General features: G+C 46.9%; 1 protein-coding gene across 3 annotated transcripts in view; it reads right to left on the reverse strand.

The window, feature by feature from the left end:
* Positions 1–18348, reverse strand: part of DPY19L4 (dpy-19 like 4) — an 85279-nt gene extending 66931 nt beyond the window's left edge. The window contains exons 1-3 of one of the 3 annotated variants that reach the window (XM_058668785.1): positions 18171–18348; positions 12041–12151; positions 7277–7401 (exon numbers count right to left, since the gene is read on the reverse strand). In XM_058668785.1, coding sequence (XP_058524768.1) covers positions 7277–7401; positions 12041–12151; positions 18171–18186 — 252 coding nt within the window. In that variant the 5' untranslated portion in view covers positions 18187–18348. Of the gene's footprint in view, positions 1–7276; positions 7402–12040; positions 12152–17782; positions 17932–18170 lie in introns of those variants that run through there. The other 2 variants (XM_058668787.1, XM_058668786.1) reach the window with 2 other exon arrangements.
* Positions 18349–18964: the final 616 nt, after the last annotated feature.

Genomic DNA, 18964 nt, shown 5'->3' on the forward strand with positions numbered 1-18964 from the left:
TTAAAAAAGTCATCTCTTCTTTATATACAAGTGAAAACTAAAAGAATGTCCTGGGCCCGGCGGCGTGGCCTAGCGGCTAAAGTCCTCGCCTTGAAAGCCCCGGGATCCCATATGGGCACCGGTTCTAATCCCGGCAGCTCCACTTCCCATCCAGCTCCCTGCTTGTGGCCTGGGAAAGCAGTCGAGGACGGCCCAATGCATTGGGACACTGCACCCGCGTGGGAGACCTGAAAGAGGTTCCAGGTTCCCGGCTTCGGATCGGCGCGCATCGGCCTGTTGTGGCTCACTTGGGGAGTGAATCATCGCACGGAAGATCTTCCTCTCTGTCTCTCCTCCTCTGTGTATATCTGGCTGTAATAAAAGGAATAAATCTTTAAAAAAAAAAAAAAAAAGAATGTTCTAAAGATAATGAGATTAGCAAGGGAGGTAATAACAAATGGTAGCTTAAGGTTTTAGAAGTACACAATAGTAAAACTGGCAAGTCCCAGGCCAGGTCTGGCTCCATGCTCAGAGCCCTGGTTTCAGACACCACGAACATGTGGTGAGCTGTCCCCGAGCCTGCCCAAGCTCCAGAGGCTGCTCCCTTCCTGCTGAGTACACTAAGAGTGGAAAACTGGAGAACAGGGCGGGCCCAGGCCCCACCCACTGCCAACATTGTGCAGTGGATGGGATTGAGAGAGGGTGACCTTGGGGTCTGGAGGGTAGAATTTCTAGCAGCCTGTTGGCTGCTGGCAGGTGCGACTCCATGCTCGGAGCCCTGATTCCAGCCGGCAGCAAGCTCTGGGTTTTGGGGCTATGAATTGCTGCCTAGGTATCTCCATGTTGAGCCCACCGTGCTTCTGGGTTGCGAATCAATCCCGCAGACTCCCAGCGACAGAGTAAAATTTCCTTTGAAGGTAAGCAAGGGTACTGAGACCTGGTAGTTTGGAGGAGAGGGACCAGATGATCTTTATGGGTCAGAATGATATATCACCCTCCTTTGAGTCGTGTGTAGAACTTGTTATCACCGAACAATGCTGACCACCAAGCACCGGTCCATGCAAATGGTAAGGCTGGGGTCTTGTTGAGCAGGACAAGATCCTAGTACCTGACATGATGATGGATCAGCAGACGGGTCACATTAGGCAGGGCAATGACATTTACCAGCAATGCAAGAGAACCATTTCTGGGGGTAGATTCTGTGGAGGACATGTAGGCCAAACCCTGTGGAAATACTAGTCCCACTGATTAGCTCAAGAGTTGGGTGGTGATGGACTAAGTTAGGTATGACCATGGAACCTGCCATCATTCACATGTAAAGGAACTGACAAAGTCTGGGCAGGTCAATGCAGCAGCACCCAAATGTGCATCCTAAAACAGGGTGTGGGGTGGGCCGGGCTGCAACGTTCACCAGCTCATACAAGGCCAAATGGAAGGCCAGACTATGCAGGACACTGACCTAACACCCAATGCAGTATGTAAGAACTGGGTCAGAGAATGGGTCAAGTAGAGGAACTTGGAAAACTCCCCTGGTGGGGTCATAGCTCCCACTGGTAAACACATGGTCCAGGCCAGGGGGTCAGACAAGCTGGGCAAAGTAGCTCCAATGGTTGGCTAATGTGTGAATTGGTAATGGAAGAGGATGGACCGGGCAGGGCTGAGCGAACTTTAGCTCACAAGCAAAAACAGAAATCAGGATGGAGCACAAGACATGCCAAGTTAAGCTCTTACACCTACTGGTCTGCATGAGCCAAGGATGCTAGGCCACAGTATCTAAGGCAAAGGCAAAGACAGGTAAGGGGCTATGCCAAGCTGGGTCAGAGCAACCACTGGCATGCACGCAATCTATGGCTGGGGACAAGCCCGGTTGGGGAGCTAAGGGGACACGCTAGCTGGGTTGGGGTTCCTACTGAGGAGCACGGGGGCTGGAGTGGGGGCTTCATTCTGGCCTGGATATGGCTGCAGTCTCCCTTGGAACAAGTATGAACTGGGACTGGACGCTCTGAGCTGGGCTAGAATCCAGCACCATCTGGTGCTCTGGAGGACCAGGGTAGATGTAGGATGGACTAGGCTAGGTCTCTGCCCCTACTGAGCCATGTGTGAGCTGTGTCTGGGTATGGACGAGCCTGGGCTGGGCTGAAACATCCAACAGTAAGAACTGGAATGGACTGAAGACCGTCAGCAAAGGTCACTATTCCTGCCAGGACAGAAGGTAGGCTGAGTAGGGCTGGCCCATGGGCCCACCTGGCACTGGGAGAGGTTCTGTTGGAGGAGCTTGAGCAACTCCTCTCTCAGGACACAGTCCCTGCAGGTGAGCACAAGAACCACGATAATGAACATCCCAGACCAGGCCAGGGAAAGCACCCACCAGCATACATTTGGCACAGGTCAGGGGCAGACCAGGCTGGACCAGTTCACATCAGCCACTGACGAATCCCAGCACCAGAACAGTGTGGGTCAGGCCAGGTTTGGTCGCAACACATATCAGTAAACAGTATGGCTAGGATAGGATACATGCTGGGCTGGGCTAGACTGTAACCCTCACCAGCTGGAACTGGGGGTGGGCTGGGCCAGGCCAGGCTAGAGCACCCACTAGCAAATGCCAAGGTGAAGCGGGCCATGCTAGACTGGGCTGCAGCACTAGTAGGAACCAGGGAGGGAGGGGGTAAAGCTGGTGTTGGGAATGTGGAGGCCCCCAGCTGGAACACCTCGCCCACTGAAGAGCATGAGTTGGGATGGGGGCAGACCAGACCAGGCAGGGCTACAACACCTGTGAACCTCATGTGAATCAGATCAGGGAAGAGCCAGGCTTGGTTGACTCTTCCTACTAGTGCAAGCATAAATCAGAGTGGGTGAATGTTGGCTGGGCTTTGCTGCAGCATCAGATAGCAGATGCTGGCACCGGTGGCTAATCTGTCAAGTTAAACTCCAGAACCACCTGGAGAGTGCATGATCTGGGAGTGGGAGAGGGCCCATTAGGAAAACATTGAGCACCTCCCTCTTGGGTTACCACTCCAGAACCACCTGGAGAGCATGAAAACCAGGACTGAGGCATGGGTGGCTGGACAGAATAACACCCACCAACATGTGTGTGGGCTGGATAGTGGAGCTGGATAGTGGGTTGAACTGGGCTTCAATGCCCACTGACATGTATGACTGCTGAATGGGATGTGGGACAGACTGGACCAGTCTGCTGTTCATACTGGCAAGCACGGGGACCAGGGTAGGGAGGCAGGTCTGGTGGGGGGTATTACAGGTCGCTCCGACTAGGTTGTGGCTCCCACTGGTTTATGTGAGGGCCCAGTGTGTGCTGGGCAGAATCAGGCTGGACTGCAACACCCTTTGGTTTGTATGGAACACAGGGCTGGAATCAGAACCACCCAGCAATTGCAACCACCAGCATATGCATAAGCTGATTGGGGTGACAGACTGTGCCGGACCCTATACTTTCAAGTACACACAAGAATCAGGTCTGGGAACACCTCAGACAAAGTTTCTTTGGGGATCTCCCCAATTGAATTGCTGAACTCAGAAACACAACCATGAAGAGAAGTGCGGGTTCTATTATCTGCAACGGAGTGCAAGTGCCAGAGCTGGCCTCCTCAGAGGCTCAGACGGAACAGTGGACAGCACAACCAGGTGCACATGGAGGATATGGCAGTCCATCGGAACCTGCAGAGGATATCTGGTACCACAACAGAGGACAGAACAAATCAATCAACTACCCCAGCTATGTGTTGGCAGTGAAAAACTGGGCAAACAGAGACTCTAACATGGACTATGTCAATCCGTGGATTCTGCAGCAACTTAATCATGCTTGTAATGGGAGAGTGGCAGCAATTCATAACTGCTGAACTATCAAAACCACTTGAGCAAGACCCTCGGAGCATGCCCCACATCGGGGACCTGGGATGGGTGGGAGGTTGGGTGGAGCTTCTCCCTTTATCTCCCCTTTTACCCCAAATACAGAAAAAAAAATGTGGAAATAATAGTCTTAGCCACTTTCCTGTAGCCCTTGACCCTTTGTGCCCTAATTAACTACGTAAAATTTTTTATAAAGTACACAATAAAAAGGTAAGATAAAAGGAAAGCAGTGTTTCCTTTTAATATTCCACATTTCTCTGTGTTCAGAACCCCAAGTTCTACTTTTCAAGAGCTGCCCACACTTGCTCAGTGCTTTTCAAGTGAACTTCCAAAAAACACAAGCAAGTCTTAAAGACCCTTAGTTTAGGCTATGCAAAACCAGGAATGCATTAGTCAAAAACATTAAGAAGCTTGTACTTTCCATGTTAAATCAAACGTTCATGGATCTATCATCTTTCAAACCAAAAGTTAATTTATTTTCATGCATATTTATCAACAAATACAAAAAGAAAAGGCATTGTGCATGAGTGGGAACACCTAGATGGTAGACTGTGTAAGGTCTCTGAAACCATCGGGTCTGGTCCTCTCAAGGCAAGTGTGAATGATGTCACAGATACCCAAATGGCCCTCAGCACTCCTGCATGAAGTCTGAACTTCTCAGACACCAACAGGTATCATCCGAAACAGCACTAGAGTTAAAATTCTGAGAAAGGCTGTATTAAACAAAGTTAGATGAGTTCTGTTGTTGTATTCCATGACTTCTAAGAGATTTTTCTTTAAAGATTTATTTATTTTATTTGAAAGGAAGAGTTACAGAGAGATATAAATCAATCTTCCATTCCCTGGTTCACCCCTCAAATGGACACAACTGGGGCTGGATCAGACTGAAACTAGGAGCCAGGAGCCAAGGACTTCATCTGGGTTTCCCATGTGGGTGCAGGGTTCCAAGGCCTGGGGCCATCTGCTGCTGCTTTCCCAGGAACATTAGTAGGAATTGGAGCAGCTGGCATCAAAGCAGCACCAATACGGATGCCAACAATGCGGGTGACAGCATGACCAACTACACCATGGTGCCAACCCCAACTTTTTGGAGTTTTACTGCATACTGTATACTGTAAATCTACAAGAGAAAATTCTGTTTAGATCTACCTAGTCAATGAACTCTTTATAACCCTATTTAAAGCTTGCTATGGTTTCAACGTTTCTGTTTGGAAATGGGGTCTTTGAGAAGTAATTAGTGCTGTTATAAACCTGAGTGAAAGGTTATTTTTCATAAACTCCCCAAATACATTTATCATGCTAGGGCCTTCTGACTCATCCCAGGTTTCCCGTGTTGGTGTCAGGGGCTCAGCTAATGGAAGCATTACCTGTTGACATACACTTTCGTAAAAAGATAATGTATTTGAAATGCAGAAAGAGCAGCCAGTATTATGGCACAAAAGGTAAAGCCACTGGCTACAACACCAGTATCCCACATGGTCACCAGTTGAAGTCCTAGCTGTTCCACTTTCAATCCAGCGCCCTGCTAGTGCAGTTGGAAGAGCAGTCACATATGGACTGGGGCCATGTAACCAAGTGAAAAACCCAGAAGAAACTCCTGGCTCATGGCTGTAGTTTGGCCCAGCCTTGGATACAGATGGAAAATCTTTCTGCCTCTATCTCTAAATATAACTCTGCCCCTCAGAAAAATAAAAAAATAAATAAATATTTTATTTTTAAAAAATAGAAAGACATAAATCTTAATTTAAAAAAAAAAAGAAGCAGAAAGAGAATAATTTATCTGTTTAGAGGCCTGGGTTCCACATCAGAGTGGCTGTCTTCAGATTAATCACCACTGCACAACCTTGGAGGCAGCAGTATTGGTTCCCACCATTGGGTTCCTGCAGGTCATGTGGAGACCTGTATCTAACTCCCAACTCCAGCTTCGCTCGGTCAATAAACATAATGTGGGCAGGATGACATTATCTTTGAAAAACAATTTTTTAATGAGATATTTTAGGAAATACTACATTACACCTGCTAATCAATGACAAATACCACTCCAAGAAGTTTCTATGCAATCTGGTATCATGGTACTGTGGGTAAAATTGCAGCCTGTAATTTTAGCACCTGTTATGGGCACTGGCATGTTCTCTTGCTGCTCCACTTTTTTTTTTAAAGATTTATTTTTTTTTTTATTAGAAAGTCAGATATACAGAGAGGAATATCTTCTGTCCAATGATTCTCTCCCAAAGTGGCCACAACGGCGGAAGCTGAGTCAATCTGAGCCAGGATCCAGGAGCCTCTTCTGTGTCTCCCACGCAACTACAGGGTTCCAAGGCTTTGGGGTGTCCTTGACTGCTTTCCCAGGCCACAAGCAGGGAGCTGGATGGGAAGCGGGACAACCAGGACTAGAAGTGGAGCTCATATGGGATCCCGGCACATGCAAGGTGAGGACTTTAGCTGCCAGGCTACCTCGCTGGACCCTGCTCCACTTTCCATTCAGCTCCCAGCTAACGAGGTGGAAGAGGCAGGGTTCAAGTCCTCAGACCCCTGTCACCTGCGTAGGGGATACATATTAAACTCCTGCTCAAGGATTTGGCCTGGCCCAGCACTGACTGTTGCAGCCATCTGGGAAGTGAATGAGCAAATTTAAAATCTTTCTTTCTCTCTCTGTCTTTCAAAATAAGTAAGTAGGGCCCAGCATGGTAGCCTGGTGCCTAAAGTCCTCCCCTTACATACACCAGGATCCATATGGGCGCCAGTTCATATTCCAGCTGATCTACTTCCCTTCCAGTTGCCCATTTATGGCCTGGGAAAGCAGTGGAAGATGGCCTAAACACTGGGACCCTGTACCCACGGGGGAGAACTGAAGAAGCTCCTGGCTCCTGGCTTTGGATTGGTTCAGTTTTGGCCATCATGTCAACTTGGGGAGTGAACCAGCAGATAGAAGATCTTTCTGTCTCTCCTTTGCTCTGTAAATCTGACTTTCCAATAAAAAAGTAAATCTTTAAAAAGATAATAAATAAGTAAATCTTTTTAAAAACAAATATTTTAATGCTAGAATTTATACAAATTTTTTAGTGTCAGCTATCAAAACTATTAAAAGTATAAATTATATATAACATTTCATTATCAGAAGATTATGACTGATAAATGAGAACACTGTCACATTTTGTAATCTGTAAAATATCCTGCTAAAGATTTTAAGGTTAATCTTCCTCTCTGTCTCTCCTCCTCTCTGTATATCTGGCTGTAATAAAAAATGAATAAATCCTTAAAAAAAAAAAAAATAATAATGTCACTATAGTCTCAAAACAGAACACAGTATTGTTTCCAACAGGTATAACTAAAAAAGCACTTGTTACATTTCTATATATTTTGACCTTCCAGAAAAATAGCACCCAAATTATCAAATACCGAACAACTTTGATGTACTCAAAAGTTCTCTTACCTGCCTGTTGGAAAACCAAAATTTCCTTTCGTGGTATGCTGATAAGTAGAGAGCATACATCATGCCACTAGTAACTGCTGCCAGACAGCCAATGAATATCTTTGCAAAGCGCTGAAATAACACATCTGAAAAAGCAATATGAAAGGTTACCCAAAGGTAATAGGTACTCTTCATACGATGTGATGAAAATTGCCTTCTAACTCTGGTATTCCTACCAAAAATTCATAACCTGTTAAGTCATGAGGAAAAATATCAGATAAAGTCCCATAGAGAACATTCTGTAAAAGAAATACTTCCATGGAATCCAGATGACTGAAAACAACGCACGTCTGAAAAAATGTCACAGCTAACAGGAGCCTAAGGACAATGAAATGTAACAGTGGCCAGGTGGGATTCTGGAACAGAAAAAAAAAACACCGGGTGAAAATTAAGGAGATCCCATATAGACACCAGTTCTAACCCCGGGGACCCGGCTTCCTATCTCTAGCTCCCTGCTTGTGGTCTGGAAAAGTAGTTGGACAAGCCCAACGCCTTGGGACCCTGCACCTGCGTGGGAGACTTGGAAGAAGCTCCTGGCTCCTGGCTTTGGATCAGCTCAGTCCTTGCTATTGCAGCCACTTAGAGAGTGAATCAGTGGATGGAGGATCATTCTCTCTGTCTCTTCTCTGCAAATCTCACTTTCCAATAAAAAATAAATCTTTACTTACAAAAAACAAGAAAGAAAAGTAAGGCAATCTGGAGCTGACGTGATGGCTCAATTGGTTAATTATCCTTTTGCAAGCACCAGGATCTCATATGGATATCAGTTTATGTCCCAGCCGCTCCATTTCTCATCTAGCTCCCTGCCTGTGGCCTGGGACAGCAGTGGAGGATGATACCAAACGTTGGGATCCTGCACCTGCATGGGAGACCAGGAGGAAGCTCCTGGCTCCTGGCTTTGGGTTGGCTTAGCTACAGCCATTGCAGCTATTTGGGGAGTAAACAGAAGATCAAAGATCTTTCTGTCTTTCCTTCTTTCCATTAATCAATGTTTCCAATAAAAATAATCTTTTAAAAAAAGAAGAAAAAGAAAGAAAAAGAAATGCTGTCTTGCATCATGCCAGGGTAGCCACAGCACCCTCAGGTACCCACAAGATCTAGGGCTGGTAATGGGTTTGGTAGAGTATCTTAGGATACTCCTCTGCTAGGTCACAGCTCCAGCTGGTGAGCCAAGAGCTGAGGCTGGGACAGGTTAGGCCCGGCTGGGCTGCAGAAACTGTCAGCATATATGTGGGCCAGGTCTAGGGGCGGGTTGGGATAAGCAAGTCCACAGCACACACTGGCAAGAGTGAGAGCCAGAACAGGGAGTGGGATGGGCCAGGTTGGGTCACATCACCCACAAATTCACATAAGGGCCAGGCCAGGGGGTGGGCCAGGCTGCAGCACCAACCAACAAATGCTGAGACTGGGGGATAGACCAACTCAGGCTGGGCTGCAGCACCCGCTGGCATGCACAAGACCCGGGCTTGGGAGTGGGCCTGGAAGGCGAATTTCAGGGACTCCCCTACTAGGTCACTGCTTCCACTGGTTAAATGTGAGAGATAGGACTGGGGGCAGGCTGAGTCAAGACGGGATGCCTGACCTCCTGGCATGCATAAGAGCCAAAATGGGTGTGGGCTGGCTGGACTAGGTCACAGCACCCACTGGCAAGTTCCGGGACTGGGTGCAACGCATGACAGGATGGACCACAGTACTACCTGGAAAACACAAAATCCAAGGCTTAGAGTGGCCTGGTAGGAGAACTGTAGGCACTCCCTGAAAGGTTGCGACTTTCACTGGTGAGTACAACAGCCACAGACCGGGCAGGCCAGGCTGGAAAAGGTAGTAGCACCCATCGGCACAGATGTGGCCTGGGTCTGAGGGCAAGTCAGGCCGAGTTAAGCCTAAGTACCCATGAGTGTGCACAAGGGCCAGATGCGATACAGGACGGGCCAGAGTAGGTCACAGCACATGTCAGCTTGAGCAAAATCTGAGGCTGGGTGGGCCTGGTAAAGGCTATTGGGAGTCACCCGATTAGGCCACAAAACCTGTTGGTTCGCATAAGGGCCAGGCCTGTGGTGTTGGGCTGGGCTAGACAACAGCATACGTTGGTTACTCTGAGAGATGGGGCATTGGGCAGCAAACTGACCAGCAGCTGAATCCAATGGAAGTTTGCCAGCTAAACCAAGACTTACCCTGCACTGGCTGGTCCACACAAGAGTCAAGTCTGAGGTCTCACCAGACAAGATTTCTTGGGGGACTGTCCAACTAGATTGCTGGACTCAAACCCTGGCCACAGGGAAAATCACTACATATGTGGTCTGATCTTGGACTGCATATATCAGGACTGAGCCTCCTCAGTTGCTGATACCTACGCAGTGGACAGCATGCCTAGATGCACATGAAGGACATGAAAGCCAGCTCTCGTAGGCCAGCAGGGGATGTCAAATGACTCATCAGAGGATGGGAAGTTGGTTGGACAAATCTTGTGGCCAAGCTTTGAAACAAGTGTCTAAGTCTGCGGACACACTAAGGTGGACTTGTTCAGCCAACATACTTTGGAAAGATTTTCTCAACCCTTAGTGCAATAAGGCTGACAATATCTTAAAATTATCAAAACTACTCAAGTGGTGCCCTCGTAACAGTCTTCCTCACATCAGGGTCTATAAGACATTATCAAATAAGCATCTCCCATCTGCAGGAGCTGATGCAGCTTGACAGCAAGGAGCAACACCCTTCCCTTCTTCCCTACAGACACAGGAGGAAAAAAAAGAAAAAAACTGAAACATTTGTCCCACCCGCAATCTGCATATTTCTAGTCTCCACCCTAACTGGAGGCCTACGTGGGTGTACATCCTTTTCAACTATGTAAACAATAGTGGAAATGAAATTAAAAATAAAAAAAGAAGAAAAAAGGCTCCCTAGCAAGATAGACTCTTGGCTGGCATCTAGAGCCTTGGATCCCTGGAGGGTTCTGCCCATGTTCTCACTGGCGAAGATGGCTCACTGTGCCTGCCTTGTGTGGATACTGTGGTTTATAATTTTGCTCCTCAGAGTCCATGCAGATAGTAGGTACATGACTGGCCCCCAATGGAAAATCTGAACACTGATCACTAACGAGCTGCTCTGGTAGAAAAAAATTTATAAATGTCACAGTTCAGTGTTGAAGAAATCAAGCACATCCTGTGTAATTCCATTAGGAGGGGAATTGTGGAAGGTTATGCCTGGTTTGTATGTGGACCTTGCCCATAGGCCTTTTTCCTTTATTGATTCTGTTTTGTATATTCACTGTAATAAATCATGGCTGTAAGCACAACTGAACTCTGAGAACTGTGAGCTCTAGCTAATTATCAAGCATGGGGGTTGGTCCTGCGGGACCCTGACATAGCAGATAACTTACTTATCTTTTGAACTCATATTTATCTGGATCAGAGTGAGTTATACCTGGCCCTGATGTAGATGAGAAGATACTAGGTTTCAACATTCATGTTAGGAGCTGGTGTTGGGGCACATGTTAAACCAACATCCCCTGAGTGCTTGTTTGAGGCATGGCTGCTCCACTTCCAATCCAGCTCCTTGCTAAAGTGCCTGGGAGAGCAGCAGAGGACGGCCCACGTGTTTGGGCCCCTGCATTTACAGGGGATACCTAGATGAAGTTTGAGACTCCTGGCTTTGGCCTGGCTCAACCTTGGACACTGTGATCATTTGGGGAATACACTATCAGATGGAAGATCTCCCTAATTCTGCCTTCCAAATAAATAAATCTTAAAAAAAGAAAAAACAAAAATCGGGCCCGGCGCAATAGCGTAATGGTTAAGGTCCTCGCCTTGCACGCACCAGGATCCCATATGGGTGCCGGTTCTAATCCCAGCAGCTCCACTTCCCATCCAGCTCCCTGCTTGGGGCCTGAGAAAGCAGTTGAGGACAGCCCAAAGCCTTGGGATCCTGCACCTATGTGGGAGACCTGGAAAGAAGTTCCTGGCTCCTGGCTTAGGACCAGCACAGCACCGGCCATTGCGGTCACTTGGGGAGTGAATCATCAGATGGAAGATCTTCCTCTCTGTCTTTCCTCCTCTCTGTACATCTGCCTTTCCAGTAAAAATAAAATAAAATAAAATAAATCTTAAAAAAAAATCAGGATCGATATCAAGCAGAGATAAAACAGACTGTCCTCCCTGGTGTATGTGTGTAATGAGTACTCGGCCTGAAGGGAAGGTGTAAATATTTGTTTCCAAACAGATAGAATGTGAGACTGCATTAGTATTCCCACCTATTTTTCTCTTTCCCCACAGAAACATACATTTCTACCCACTCCTGTACTGTGACGTCCAATACTTCCCTGTGATCAGTACCTCACTGTACAGGACTGTGTCTCACTGGACACATTACCAACTGCTTGGGACAACAGCAGGTGAGCTAAGTGACAATGTCCCTGTTTAGCAGAAACTTTCAGAGGTAATGTCTGATTCTGTCTGCTGTCCTCCTCTTCTCAGTTCCAAAAAAATCACGACCCAAATAGGGGATACTCTTCCACAAATGACACACGAATCTACATCAGCCAACCTACCCCACAACAAATAACATCAATCAGCAACAAGTATATGTTGTAAGTTGTGTGGTTTAGGGGTTGCGTCACAGAAAACCGAATAAAAGCCAAGTAGGTTCTTAACCTCAAAATATGCTGATATATTCAAAATATTAAAAGATACTTTCTAACGACTGTCTTATGGTAGTGTGAAGACTTACATCTTGGAGCTCTTTCAGGACTTGCAGGGTCGTTAACTTTGTTTTCTTTGGCAGGATCCTTAGTTTCTGAAGACTTTGGCTTTTTTCTGTGGCGCAGTTCCACAGTTGGTCCTTAAAACATATGAGACATTACTGAAATCTGTGCTCTCACACTGTTCTAATAGGAGCTGATTTCTATTGCATCAAAAATCAGAGTAAAATGTCCTAGTAACAAAGATAGCTTTTCCAATTACTTTAGTAGAGTTTATAAAATTTTTATTAAAACAAAGACAAGGCAGGATATACCCTATCTATGCTTTGAAACTCCTATTGATAAGCCAGCAAGCTCTTCTGCTGAGATGAAACGATTTTCAAAGTAATCCCAAAATAACCCAAATTTCAGAATGAATGTGTAACAAGATGCCACATAGCTTATAACTCCAGCTACCCAACAGCATGAAATCCATCACTCATGGAGTTAAAAAAATTTTAGAGAAAGGAAAGTATAACACACTGTTCATCAAGCTGTATTTCAATTAAAAAAATTCCTGGAACCTGCACTGTGGTATAGTAGGTAAAATCACTGCCTGCACCACAAGCATCCCATACAGATGCTGGTTCGAGTCCCAACTGCTCTACGTCCAATCCAGCTTCCAGCTAATGTGCCTGGGAAAGCATTAGAGGATGGTCTAAGTGCTTGGACTTCCATACCCACAGGGGAGACCTGGAAGAATCTCTTGGCTTCAACCTGGCCAAGTTACAGTCACTATGGTCATTTGAGGAATGAACCAGCAGACACAGAACCTTCGTCTCTCCCTCTCTCTGTGACTGATCTCTCAAACAAATAAATGAGAGGGAGTGAGGGAGAGATATTCCATCCACTGGTTCATGCCTTAAATGGCCACAACAGCCAGAGCTGGGCCAGGCTGAAGCCAGAGAGCCAAGAATTGTATTTGGGTCTCCCATGCGAATGGTAGCAGCTTAGGCACATGGGTCACCTTCTGTTACTTTCCTAGGCACATCAGCAGGGAGCTGCATCAGGGGACCCCAAACCGGCACCCCAGAATAGGAATGGTGTTGCATACCCTACTGTACCACATTTTCTTTCTAGTCCTGAATGTTCTGCAGTTTCCCAGTGCTGTGGTGTCATTTGCACTGTACTTGTACAATCTTACAGATGTAGGTGTCAGAGTAAGATGCTCCACTTATAAACATACTCCTGTTGCATGTGAGCTTTCGGAAAATTCTCCCAATATTAGATTATCTCCCCTTTTTAATCTCTACTTGAAAATGAATTGTCACTGCCAAACCAGGAGGTTAAACTCCTAATTACACAAGAATCAGATGCTTTTCTTCCTTATGTTGATTTGTGGGTTAGAAGATGACAGTGTAAGCTTAGAGTGCCCCTGTCAAATTTATAAAGTGGTATGAGTTTACTGCATTTTTTTCCATTGGAAAGACAGATTTGACAGAGAGAAGGAGACAGAGAGAAAGATCTTCCATCTGTTGCTTCACTCCCTAATTGGCTGCAATAGCCAGCCAGAGCCGAGCTGATCTGAAGCCAGGAGCCAGGATCTTCCTCTGAGTCTCCTATGCGGGTGCAGGGTCCCAAGGCTTTGGGTCATCCTCCATTGCTCTCCCAGGCCACAAGCATGGAGCTGGATGGGAAGTGGAGCAGTCAGGACACAGACTAGTACCCACATGGGATCTGGGCATGTGCAAGGTAAGGATTTAGCTACTAGGCTACTGAGCTACCCTACACCCCTCCGAAGAGTTTACCTCTTTTTTATGGGATGGGAGAAAGAGAGCTTGCTGTTGGTAATGACATTAGGCTATAAATGAGTCTAAATAAAGGAGTTTAAAAAGGAGAAATGAGTCAGCTGTTGCTGATCAGATGCATGCTTCTCCAGCTTCAAGTAGAGAAGAATAAAGCAAGTGTATTTTTAACCAGCTTCATGACAAATTCCAGTGTTCACTGAAACAGCTTTAAATACAAGCAGAATAGGAAAAAATTGCACATTTAATGGCTCTAATCTAAGCTTTACCTATTTCAATATTATCATTTATTTTGTATTTGTGTTTAGTGAAACCAGTAATTACCAAATGACATTACAGAAGCTATAACACGGGTTTCAAGTACCCCTGTATACAATCGATGAAAATCATTACATTATTTTTCCATGACTTTTTTAAATTTCCCCTACTGTGAGTTAAACAAAAAATTACATGGTCAACAAAGAATAAACATTTACATAAAGTCGAAGTTTTAAAAGTAGGTTATTGTTTTAAATTTCATTTTAAAGGGCCAGTGCTGTGGTACAGTATGTTGAGCTACTGCCTGCAGTGCTGGGCAACAGTTTGAGTCTATTTTCATTCAGTTCCCTGCTAATGCACCTGGGAAAGCAGCAAAAACAAGTGCTTGGGCCCCTGCACCCACACAGCAACTCTCAAAGAAGCTCCTGGTTTCAGTTTAGCTCAGCTCTGACCACTGCATCTATTTGAGTTCTCTCTCCTCCCTCCTTCCTTCTCTCTCTAACTCTGCCTTTTAAAAAGATCTTAAGATACATTATTTTTTTTTACCTTTAAAAAAGGAGGGGGGAACATAATCACAAGAAATCTGCATAATGGTAACACTTGTCTGAATAAACACATTAATAGTATCAGACTTAAAAAACTGGGCAATTTCAGAAATCAACAAATCTACAGAGATAGTTAAACCCACTATAGGTGACTAATAGGCTGGGTAGGCAGTCTTTTTCAAAAGACAGTCCAAAAATAGACATTTAAGACAAACTGGGAAGGGGTGCTCACACAAGAAATGGTCTTACAAAAAGACAGCACTTTTTTAGAATCATTTTCACAGACTGTGTACCCTTGTGGCCGAGACACCTGCACCCACATCCTAGTTTTGCGCTGCTAGACCCAGGGCCAGCCTGTTACTCCAGCTCCCCGATAATGAGGAGCCTACAAGGAGTGGGGATGGCTGAAGTCACTGGGTTCCTGCCACCCAAATAAATGAGCAAATCATAACGCAGCAATGAATCAGCTGCTCCCAGCTTTCCCCTCCGCCTCAGCCTCACCAGAGTGAGCATCTGGGGATGAACCTCTTAAAATACATTTAAGAGATTTACTTATTTATTGAAAAAGCAACAAAGAGAGAGAGGGAGAGACAGAGAGAGATCATTCATCCTCTGGGCCACTCCCCAAATGGCTGTAACAGCCAGGAATTAGTTCCAAGTCTCCGACACGGTTGGCAGGGGTCCAAACATGTGGGCCATCTTCCAGTGCCTTCCCAGGAACATTAGCAGAAAGCTAATCTGAAAGCAGAGCAGCCCAGATCCAAACCTGTGTTCAGATATGAAATATTGGCTCACAGGCACCAGTTTTGCCGATTACACCACAAAACAGACCCCTAAAGTAATTTTTGAATGTTCTCTTTGTGTACATAACAGAATATATACAAGAACTCAATTTAAACCACAATTTTTCTGATGTTCGATTTCTGAGGTATTCAAATCTTAATAACCATCTCTCAACAATCTGCATCATGCAAGCCAGTGCTGCGGTGCAGTGGTTCATGCCACTGCCTGACACAGGCATCCCATATGAATGCCAGTTCATATCTTGGCTGCTTCATTCCCAATCCAGTTCCCTGCTAAGGGTTTGGAAAAGCACTGGAAAATAGCTCAAGTGTTTGGGGCTCTGCTACCCATTTGGGACACCCAGATGCAATTACTGGCTCCTGCAGTACTGGCCACTGCAGCTATCCAGAGAGTGAACCAGCAGATGGAAGATCTCGCTGCAAATCTGCCTTTGAAATAAACAAAATTAGTCTCTAAAAAACAGAGTATAAATGATAGAAAACACCTAGAATAATGTCAGACACGCAGACACCTTTGCTATAAATAGTTATTACTGGCATTATTACAGGCATGGGCACTCTTGTGTAACAAGTCATACTGCAGCTTGCAACTGTATCCTGTACTGGGAAATACCAGTTTGAGTCCTGCCTGGCTCTACTCCCAACCCAGCTTCCCGCTAACCCATCCTGAGAACCGGCAGATGGTGGCACCCCATGGAAAGACCTGCACAGAGTTCTAGGCTCCTGGTTTCAGCTTAGCCCAGACATTTTATTGTGGGCATTTGGGAAGTAGATGGAAAATATTTGTTCATCTGTCACTCAGCCTTTCAAGTAAATAAATCAAAAGAAAGAAAAAAGAATCCTGGGGCAAGAGTCATGGCACAGTGGGCTAAGCTGCTACTTTGTGTGCAGTCATGCTGTGTTCAACTAAACATCTTTTAAAAGAATTGAGAGGGTAATTCCTCAATCAGTGCTGTTCATATCCTAGTATCTAATCCTCCAGGGACCCAAATATTTATGAAAATGCATTGAATGAGGCGCTGACATTAAAGCACAGCCACCATCTGCAACATTCCAGATTGGAGCGCCAGTTTGAATCCTGGCTGCTCTACTTCTGACCCAACTCCCTGCTAAGATGCCTGGGAAAGCAGCAGAGAACAGCCCACATGCCTAGCTCTCCCCCTCCCGCTAACATTGGGAGGCAAAAGAAGCTTCTGGCTTCTACTTGCCCTAACCCCAGGCATTAGGGCCATCTGAAGAGTGTACCAGTGGGTAGAAAATTTATCTCTGGCCCTGTCACCACGTAACTCTGCCTTTTAGATGAGTGAATAAATCTCCGGAAAAGAAAAAAAGATTTGTTCCAATAGTACTGCAATCTTCCAATCTATTGTTCTATATATTTAACTGCTTTTTTTGATTACTGATAAACTACACCCAAAAATCATTTACCACTATTACAAGCAGATTTTATAAAATGGCAGGCTTTTACTGATGTTATATCTATTTAATTAGGTATCATTTTGCATGATACATAAGTATTGAAAGATTTTCTCATGCTTTAATTTAAGCACCTATGTCCTCATGGGTACATACCAGATGGTTTTTATCTACCCCGATCTATTTGCAATCAGTCAGAAAACAAAAACACACCAAGAAATGTGTCAAGTGAAAGCAGACTGCCACCACATACAAAACCCAGGAAACAACCAAGTAACATTCTTTGTCACCAACTACAAATAGCTTTGGTTTGAAGCTGTTTTTAGGTACACTGTCTTAAATTTGGGGCCAGCTTTACCACTGAAACTCAAGTAAGAAGAGACAAAAATAAATGAAGCGTGCGTCCAGGCCCAGGGTAGCCAGCCAGAGAACAGTGAAACTGCTTACACTTTTAACTTCCTTAGGAAGATTGTTTCCCATTGAATTCTTTGCATTCTTACTTCGAAACCGGTTTAAACTTAAGTTAGTTCTCCTATCATACTCAAAATTCAAGAAGGTTAAGAAAAAGTCATGCTTTCCACCAGAAAAGCAACACCTAAGTGACTCATCACATATGCCCGTTCCTGAAAGCAGAGGAGGCAACATCAAGTTCTTACACCGCATGGATATCTTTCATGGATAGCCTAAGTTTCTCCCAACTTCCACTCAGCTCCCACCCAAGCCCTTGCTCCATGAATAGGGCGGGAACAACTCTTCTCCGAGGCGTCCTGCACATGTATCCCCAGCGCAGCCACCTGTGCCCTCAATGCCCTCCATGCCCTCCTGGCCTCATCCTCATCCTTGCATCCCTAATCCCAGGACTCACAGCTCTCTCTGCCTAAGCTGTCAGCGGATTCTGGGGTCTTGCTCCTGGTCATCCCCTCTGGGTTCACTCTCCACGGTAACCACTCCCGCACCCACCATACCTTCCTCTTGGGATACTAACAGTGTGCAAAGCAGCCCTGGTATTCTGTGACTTTGTCAGTGTCCAGCACAGGCAGGGGGTCACCTGCTAAACAGCGATCCCATTCCAGGCTGGCACTCCTAAACCAAACCACGTAGGCCACCCCCAAGGGGGAGCTGCCCAGACTCCCCACCCCACTTTACCAACCACCCCCTCACTCCCCAACAACCGATTCGCAACTTTAGCCTCCAGCTTTGCTTCCCACTCAGGCCGACAAAACTTGGGGCCACTCCCCGCGACCCTGGCTCCTTCCCGCCCGCTCCGCGAGTCGCGAAGCCGGCCGGCCAGGCCTCCGGGTCCCGCGCGACCCCCGCCCCTGCTTCCCCGAGACCACCGGCGGCCGCCGTCACCTTCCTCCTCCGCCATGCTGCCGGCGGAGGCCGAGGGAACGCGGCTGAGGAGCCGTGCGGGGTCCTCGAGCGGCTCGCGCGGCCCGGCGACTCCGTCCCCGCCGCGTCGCCCCGGCCCTCCTAGGCCGCCCCGGGCCCGCTCGCGCCGCCGCGCCCCCACTTCCTGACCCGCCCCCCTCCGGTGTCGCCGCCAACCGCGTCCCCCCGGCGGCCCGGGAACCACAGTGCTGGGAGCGCAGCGCGGCCGGAGCGCTTCGCTAGGGGCGCCGGGGCCTGCGCGGGCAGGAAGCGGCTGACGCAGGGGCGCCGCCCCCGGGAGGGCGAGGCTGCAGGCTGGTGTCTTCCTGTGAGGGCTAGGCGGCCGACTGATTAAAACTCAGCAAGAAACTAACTGTCCACCCCGTGAGGGCGAGGCCGCGGGCGGGTGTGCACCCCCTACAGAGCGAGGCTGCAAACCTCGGGGGTCGCGGGCGCCCTTTGTAGGACTCCCGAATTCGCCCGTTTTTACCCAGTGGAAAGGATCCAACGCGGTGCTGGGTGCCTGGGTTCCCGCAGGGATTCCAGGCTTTAGCGGACCACCTGACCATGACCAGGGACCCACTTCTGCTTGGGATTTCGGATTTGTAATCACCAAAACGGGCTACACAAGCACTTTGCATTTTATGATATGGGAAGGTACACATCACCACAGAGGGTGCGTTTTGCACATTCTGTGGCAAAGCACGTAAAGTTACACTAAGTCACTCCGGTTATATCTGGCTTCGGCCAACAAATGGGGAGACCCTTGACCCTTT

The sequence above is a fragment of the Ochotona princeps genome, chromosome 9 (genome assembly GCF_030435755.1).
Source record: "Ochotona princeps isolate mOchPri1 chromosome 9, mOchPri1.hap1, whole genome shotgun sequence".
NCBI classification, from domain to species: Eukaryota; Metazoa; Chordata; class Mammalia; order Lagomorpha; family Ochotonidae; genus Ochotona; species Ochotona princeps.